Source organism: Drosophila ficusphila, unplaced genomic scaffold (genome assembly GCF_018152265.1).
Source record: "Drosophila ficusphila isolate 14025-0441.05 unplaced genomic scaffold, ASM1815226v1 contig_851, whole genome shotgun sequence".
NCBI lineage: Eukaryota > Metazoa > Arthropoda > Insecta > Diptera > Drosophilidae > Drosophila > Drosophila ficusphila.
Window position 1 is genome coordinate 1 of NW_025064803.1, and position 8,822 is coordinate 8,822.

Genomic DNA, 8,822 nt, shown 5'->3' on the forward strand with positions numbered 1-8,822 from the left:
ATAATAATACAAACGGAATTAAGACATTCACAGAGATTTAAGTTAAAAAGAAATCGACAAAATAAAAACAAAGTATACGATCAAGCCACAAGCTCATCCAAATAGGCTTGCGAGGTCTTTAACCTGGAACTCTAGCCATAAACGACTCCGGCGAAGAGATCTCCCATCCAGCAACAATAGCTAGGACCGTTCATCTTCTAAAAACTTAATTTTGACTAATTTAATATATGTATTTGGCTAAGATTTGAATACTTGTCGTAAGACTCGAAAAATAAAACACCATAATTAAAAAAAAATATATATACATATACTCCCTTGATCAAAAAGTTCCCGACTTTTATTAATAAAATCAAAAATACAAAGTAATTCATCAAAATCAATATTGTCCCCTTCAAAGTACTCCCCATCGACTGCAACGCACTTATGCCAGCGCTTGATCCAATCCTCAAAACACTTTTTAAAGTCAGCTCGCGGTATGGCCATCAGATCCATCTTCGATTTTTCCATGATCTCATCTCGGCTGCTGTAACGCGTTCCGCGGAGCTGTTTTTGAAGTCGACTGAACAGGTAAAAGTCGCAGGGAGCCAAATCCGGTAAATTCGGTGGTTGTTGGATGGTATTGGTGCTGTTTTTAGCCAAATGGTCACGGATAATTAAGGCGTTTTTTGTATGAAATTCAGTTCTTTTGGCACCAACTTTGCAGCGATGAGTCTGAAACCCAAATCATTAGCCAAAATATCTTGAACGGTTCCAAAAGCAATGTCCAACTCCTCTGCCATCTCTCTAATAGTCAATTTGCGGTTTATGGCGAAACACTTCTCCAACATTTCCAAAGTAGTCAGAACACAGAACACATTTTTAACACAAAATTAAATGCAAATTCGTTGCTCTTGTTTTCTATCCATTTTTTAAAATCTAAAAAATCGAAGACACGCTCAAAGGTTAATGTAAATAACACAACGTAACTTTGACAAATGTCAATCGATGACGCTGAAAATTGGTGGGAATATAAACAACAGTTCTACCAATTTATTGAAATCGTTTGACTGGGAGCGCCAGACGGTGGCAAAGTCGGGAACTTTTTGATCAAGGGAGTATTACTAGTTTCAGGGGTAAGTGCGAAAAAATGTGTTTATTTTTCTTTGTTAGTTTTTTCTGGAGACGCTTTTTATTGAATATATATTAGGTTGTCAAAAAAGTCTTGCGGTATTTCCGCTAGGTGTCTTTGCAAGCGCGTAGCTCTAGTTTTATTCGTCGCATCGGTTCACGCTAGAACGGATACGGGTGCCACACGACTTGACGCAAAAAAAAATATTTTTAACCGAATGGATGCATGCGAATTGCTTCTGAATTGCAACAAAATCGACCCGTTTTTGAAGGGGATGGTGACTGGCGATGAAAAGTGGGTCACATACGACAACGTGAAGCGTAAACGGTCGTGGTAGAAAAGCGGTGAAGCTGCCCAGACGGTGGCCAAGCCTTCTTCTTTGTGTTTGGTGGGATTGACAGGGAATCATCCACTATGAGCTGCTCCCCTATGGCCAAACGCTCAATTCGGACCTGTACTGCCAACAACTGGACCGCTTGCAAGTTTGTTTTTGCCAATAGGGAAGCAAGCTTCTATAAGAGGGGCATTATGAAGTTGGCATCTCGTTGGGAATTCGTCATCGAACAAAACGGCGAATATTTGACTTAAGGAAGGTTCTCACCTTGTGTCAAAAAAAATCGATATTTTTGGATAATCCTATTTCATTAGTTAAAAGAAATAATTAGGAACATTTAAAAAAAATTTGATGACGATTGGTTAATCCCAACGCCTTCAATCACTCCCGTAAGGCTTCAAAAGACCGTTGCTTGACATGTGCTCCATGTAAAGGCCTTTAACTCTTGTAATTTTTCAAATTTTTATTTGAAATTTTTTTGAGCACATTTTTGGAGCATATCTATACGATAAGCCAAAAAAATAGATTTTTTTTCCGCACAAGGTGAGAACCTGCCTTAACCCTTTATATGGCAATAACACCAATTTTCTTGATTTTTTATTGTTTGGTAGATAAGTGAAAATAAAAAATACACTTCTTTTTATTTTTTTAATTTTTTTGGTTTTACCTTATTTTTTTTATGTGTAAAGCTATTTTAATGCATATCTGCAACAAGGCAAAATTGTTGATTTATTCGTATTATAATGCAACAAACACAAAAACTCGAAAATATATAACTAAATATAATTTTTACCTGTTTATAAATATAAATTAAATTAACTATACATTTTTTTTTTATATTTATATTTGGATGAGAAACTGCACAACCAGTTCAGATTTCCATATTCACCAAATTGGCGGGAAAAGTAATCATCTGTTGAGTATTGGACAGAATTTTGAGTGACTAACACTTGTTATATAAAAAACGAAAGTTTCTGAACTCCATCAAAAAGATTTCAGACAGTTTTGCAACGCCCGTTGAAAAATAAATGAATTTGAACGGTATGTTGCAGATATGCATCACGGCCATATAAAGGGTTAAATCGCATTATTATAACTAATTTTATGAACAATTGAAAATTCAATAAAAATACTGAAAGATTTTTTTGACAACCTTATATTACAGTAGCAGCAAATGGATTTGTCCATTAAATGTTTCGTTGGACGAAGAATCAATCATACGAAGCTGCAGGCATGTGTAGATTGACCACTAGCTCTGTCTCTTTTACTCATTCACTATGAAGAAATTTATGAAGCTTCTTCACTCCACCCGGGAGCTTAGGGCCTCTTCAATTTTTGTAGGGGATTCATTAATCTTTGGTTTTCGATCGTGCTAGTGATTAGCCAGTAGCGATCAAGAATATATTTATTATTTATGGGGTCCGAGTTGTTTACTTCACTGCGTTGCAAACTTTCCTGACTGAAAGTATAACCAAAATTACTCCAAAATTTAATGTCCGTTTAAAATTTAGTGATTTGAAACTTTGTCAATGCAGTGTCAGCGTGGTAAATTTACATTTAAACACTTACATTAAGATTACTAACAAATATATTTGCTTTAGCTGAGTCTGCTTTAGGGTATCCAAATTGTAATGCTTATTTTTGTATCATTTATTAAGTTACAAAATTTTTTACAAATTTAACAGAAGCCTATCTACCATTATATAAATCTATCTTAAGATTGAGCACTTTGGTACACATATATAGTAGTGAATGTCATCGTAAAATTCACTTTCACGAAACTTCTAATACATCTTATATGGAAATTTACAACATAAAACTTTTAAACGATTTCCATGTGTCCATTAAATGTATCGATGAATACAGTATAAATAATAGATATTTAAAACTAAAAGGAATTTGTCGTTTGACTAAGAACTTACAATTTAGGCAAGTCATACCGCCTTTCATGTCAAGAAAAAAATCCAGTTACACAAATCCTTTTTGGTTGCCAAGAGAGCCGTAACTTTTAACATAAAGTGGATTTGACATTACAAATGTTTATATTATATTAGCTTGTTTTGTTTGGGCTTTTGTCTTCCCGTAATATATTAACGATGTTTACGTATTTTATTTATATTGGTTATTGACTTAGGTGTCTACTTCTATAAGTCTCTTGTATCTTATCTGACAATTGCAATTGATTTTAAACCTTATTTTAATCTTTGTTCCCTTTAAATGTCTGACTAAGCTGTTTTTTTGTGCCCATTTTCCACGGACAATGGCTGTAAGCTTGCATAATGGCGGCTTCTGGCATCGTCTGAAAAACTTTGTTGTTTTTGGGCCTGCTCCAGGCGCACCTTGTATGTATAAAGGGATTGTAAGGGAACGTGCAAGAGCTCAACGATTTGTGTAAAGTCTACAACTGCAAAAAAAAAGTCAATATTTTCAACAATATTTTCATCGGTCATCCCTTACCATCATCTGCAGTTATGTGGCCATGGCGAATAAGAAAATCAATTACAACTGGTGCAGAAGTTGTTTTAAAATCCGGAGTAAAAACCCGCTCCACGCACTCCTTAGCAGGAAGTAGCTCAAAGGCCTGCACCTCTCCATCAGCGTTTTGTGGAACAAAATCGATCGGCAGCTCCAAGTCAAACACGTATTCAGTATTAGGGAAGAGCCCTTGACGGCTTTCAAAGTAAAAAAAGAAACACATCCCGCCGAAACCAAATTTTTGACAAGATCACACGGAATTGATGCCTCTTCAGCGGCCTCCTTAATGGCGGTCTCCTTAATGCCATAGCCCACAGATAGTCCACCACCTACCATATTATCCCATTTTCCTGGCCATGTCTCTTTTGTGTTGGACCGTTGCTGCAGCCAAATGCATAATCCATGCGTTGGATGACGCACATAGCCGTTGATATCGACACCGTACTTGCGGACTCCAAAGAGCGGGGTTGCCGCTCGCTCCATTTTAAGCAGAGACTTGCGCTCGGACTTCACTTCAAAATACTCATCCCTCCACCCCTGTAAAGCAGGAAACAATCCTTCAGAGCGCAGGTTTTGCAGTACCTTTTCCAGTTGTTCAGTACGCTCGTTGTAGTCACGGAATGCTGGATTAAGCTCAACCAAGCCCTATGGTTAAATAAAAATAAGAATTAGTTCTTAATATGGATTATACTCACTTGTTGGGTTTGGTCGCAGTCACGAATGCAAAATACTTCAGGATACTTCACGAGATGCTTTAAAACGTCTGATTTAATAAGGCCAACTTGCTGACCTTCAACCAAAAATGGACGTATGTCGCACTTGTGCAAACCTATTTTCAAATGTTTATTCTTATTAATTTGTTTGTTTGTGTTACGAAAAATAAATTCGGAAATTAGTTAACCGTGCAAGGTTTATAGAGTTAATTATCAAGGCTGAAAAGTTTTCGGTTTCTTTTTTTGTTTGACCTTTGAGTAAATCGAAATTTAATAAGGGTGGCAAGACAAATTGTTTTTTATTATATATGTATATTATATATAAAGCAAAGCACAGATGTAAATCGGTGCATCTCAACAACTTAGCCAGTAATTTTGTTTTATCAATGCCGCTCTAGGCATCTAGTAAGGACCTGTGACTGGACACCTGTGGACACAAAAACCTTAACAGTTAAAATACCATCAACTACAAAAAAGTGACAAAAAAAAAACAAAAACGAAAGCAAAAAAACAGAACAAAAAAAAAGTAAAAAGGGTTATTGACCAAATAATAATTACAAATAAGAAAGGAAGCCAGCTTCAGCAAGCCGAAGCTTATATACCCTTGCAGTCATCAGATACATATGTCGAACAAAATACAGTCGAATTCCGATAATTCGTTCACCGCTAAATCGAAAATCGCGATAATTCGTAAGAAATTCTGTCCCCTTGAAAAAAACTCGTTAATTCGTAAAAATTCCATACATTTTGGTCCCCTCGTTAATTCGTAGTATTTGGCGCAACGCAAAGAATATTGAACCTCTTATAAATCGTATATTTATTTCGTAACCTCTTATAAATCGTAATGCGATGCGAAATTTTTTGTAGTTCAAGCACCGTTAGATTTTGTAGATAGCTATGCCCCCTTTATGTCGCTATGCATTATGAATTTTGTGTTTCTCTCGCATTATAATTTTATGTTATTGTTTAATTTTCCTTTAATTTGAAAAACGTACAAATGAATGTACATACTTATAATGTTTGTTTAATTTTAATAAAGTTAAATACATATGTAAACATGATGTGAAATGTAAAAACCCCGTTTATTCGACTCTTTCATTATTGAGCACCGTTAAATAGAAATCTCGATAAATCGAATTCCCGTCTAATTCGTAAAAAAAGTGATCCCCTTGCCATTTCGAATTATCGGGACTCGACTGTACATAAAGGCTAAACAACATCGAAGCTTTAACGATTTTTCTATTAATTTTCCATATTTTCGATTATTGTTCATATGACTGCTATATGATATAGTCGTCCGATTTTAATGAAATTTAATTTGACACTCAAGAGTCATTAGAAAACTCTATATTCCAAAAATCATGATTGTCTGATGAAAAACAACGATGTTATAATTTCATTTCCGTTATTTCTATATAGATTTTTGATTTTTCCTATGTGAGCTATATGATATAGTAGTTCGATTTTTATGAAATTTTAAAAGGCTCGATGTTCTAAAAATCCTGCTATTTTTATTTATAAAGTTATCCGATTTTGATATAATTTAATCCGAAATTCAATAGTAGTTAGAAAACGCCATCTGGAAGAAATCAAGTCGATCTGATTAAAAACAACTGCTATGTGATATAGTCTACCGATCCGGCCCGTTCCGACTTATATACTGCGTGCAATAACTACACACCTTTTGGGAAAGTTTCAGCAAGATAGCTTTAAAACTGAGAGACTATTTTGCGTAGAAACGGACAGACAGATAGGTGAACAGACGGACAGACGTACCAACGAATTTGGATTCAGATCGTAATGCTGATCAAGAGTATATATACTTTATGGGGTCTGAGGTGTCTCCTTCACTGCGTTGCAAACTTCTGACTAAAATTATAATAACCTTTGCTCTGTAAGGGTATGAAAAAAATTAATTGACTACACGTGCAACGGTGAAGTGGAAACAGCTAAGATCACCAAAATAAGATTATTACTAGTTCAAACCACCTTTTATGACTTTCCCGTAGAAGTTAGCGAACACAAAACACTCAGCTCCTCCAAAGTTAAATGCTCCAATGACCTTCGTAACATCCACGACAAAATCATAGTACAGGAATTGAAAGCACAAAATCTCGGAGAAATTCGTAAAATAAAAAAAATGGAAAGCAGTGAACTCAAAGAAACTGGACTTATTTCGCATCATTAGCCCTCCCAGAAATAATGATGATTGGATAAGAGAGAGTAAATGTCCGACCATATATTCCTCTTCCAATTAGATGCACAAACTGCCTTAGACTTGGACAATGCACAATCGCTTACTTATCAAACAAATTATACAACAACGGGTCAACCGAAAATCACCCAACCATAGACGAAATATGCACCAACGACAAATTCTGCATAAATTGGATATACGATCTACCAGATAATGAGCACAGCCCATTGGATAAATTTTGATAAAACAAAAGGAACTGACGTCCTTTAAAACTCTAGAAAAAGTAGATCACAAATTGCCCTTTATCTCATCTAACGGTCTCCAAAAATTAAAAAACACTACCAACTTTCCCCCAGCTGCGAAACGAGGAAACGCACCAACGTATGATGTCCTCGACTTACTGATGGACAGCTATCCATCCACCTCTACGGTGGATACCATAACGGAAGAACTTACACCAAACTCTACACCAACAACTACAAACACATCACCCTCACCAAATCCTTAAAATAAAAATAAATTCTTAACAGCGACAGAGACACAAAACAAAAACACTCGCTCATTAAATCAGGTAAATAACTCTGAGCTCTTATAAAATGGTTAAAATTGTTCAGTGGAACTTGAACGGATACATTAACAACTACAGCCAACTGCAAATTCTCATAAAAACAAGAAAGGAAGCTAGCTTCGGCAAGCCGAAGCTTATATACCCTTGCAGTCATCAAATATGTCGAACAAAATACATAAAGGCTAAACCACATCGAAGCTAAGACTATTTTTCTCTTCATTTTCCCTATTTTCGACTTAGATCATATGGGAGCTATACGATATAGTTTTCCGATTTTGATCAAATTTAATTCGTAATTCAAGAGTCGTTAGAAAACTTTATATTCCAAAAATCATGCTTATCTAATTAAAACCAACGATGTTAAAATTTTATTTCCGTTATTTCTATATAGAATTTTCGATCTTTCCTATGGCAGGTATAAGATATGGTTGTCCGATTTTTATGAAACTTTTTCTCAATATAAGGGTTGTTAAAAAACTTGATATTCAAAAAATCATGCTCGTGGGTTAAAAAACAACGATGTTATCAAATTTATTTCCATTAATTCTATATATATTTTTCGATCTGTCCTATGGCAGCTATATGATAGAGTTATCCGATTTTGATAAAATTTAATCCGAAATTCAATAACAGTTAGAAAACGCCATCTTGAAGAATTCAAGTTGATCTGATAAAAAACAACGGCGTGAGAATTTTTATTTCATTCTCTCGTATGGGAGCTATCCGATATAGTCGGCCGATCCGGCTCGTTCCGACTTATATACTGCGTGCAATAACTACACAACTTTTGGGAAAGTTTCAGCAAGATAGCTTTAAAACTGAGAGACTAGTTTACATAGAAACAGTCAGACGGACAGACAAACAGACGGACAGACGTATTCCGACTCTGCTTGTTATGCTGATCAAGAATATATATACTTTATGGGGTCTGAGGTGTCTCCTTCACTGCGTAGCAAACTTCTGACTGAAATTATAATACCCTTTGGCTCTGCAAGGGTATAAAAAGCATAGCCCTAAGATAATTCCATACAATAAACACACTTACATTGCACTCAAAATATCCCTATCCCAATTAATCATACACTTTATCACAAAAACACTGCCGAAACCCGTTTAGGCAATTACAAATCTAAAAAACATATATGTTATTTAAATTCATTAATCAAACCTCACTTACAACACTAAACAACCGCTCAGTAACCCACTTTACTATCACTCGACAGCAATTTCCACAAACAACGGAAATCTAATCCAACCCCTAGCACACACATTTCCTCACCTACAGCGCTTAGTATAAAAAAAGAAATAACTTTTATAGAATTTCCTGCTGCACTCAACCAACTCAAAAAAAAACTCCGAGCTGTAATCGCATAAGCTATACAATGCTGAAAACATCCTCAAATCATACATCCCTCAGTAATACAAGT

General features: G+C 35.4%; 1 protein-coding gene across 1 annotated transcript; it reads right to left on the reverse strand.

Moving 5' to 3' along the window:
* Positions 1-3,077: 3,077 nt before the first annotated feature.
* Positions 3,078-4,813, reverse strand: LOC108101742 (uncharacterized protein YJR142W; the record flags this gene model as incomplete). The annotated part of the gene is given in 4 exon segments (XM_017206207.2): positions 3,078-3,846; positions 3,900-4,128; positions 4,131-4,562; positions 4,613-4,813. Coding segments are annotated over 4 exon segments (1,041 nt in total), but the record flags the coding sequence as incomplete, so codon positions are not given.
* Between the last annotated feature and the right edge of the window lie 4,009 nt (positions 4,814-8,822).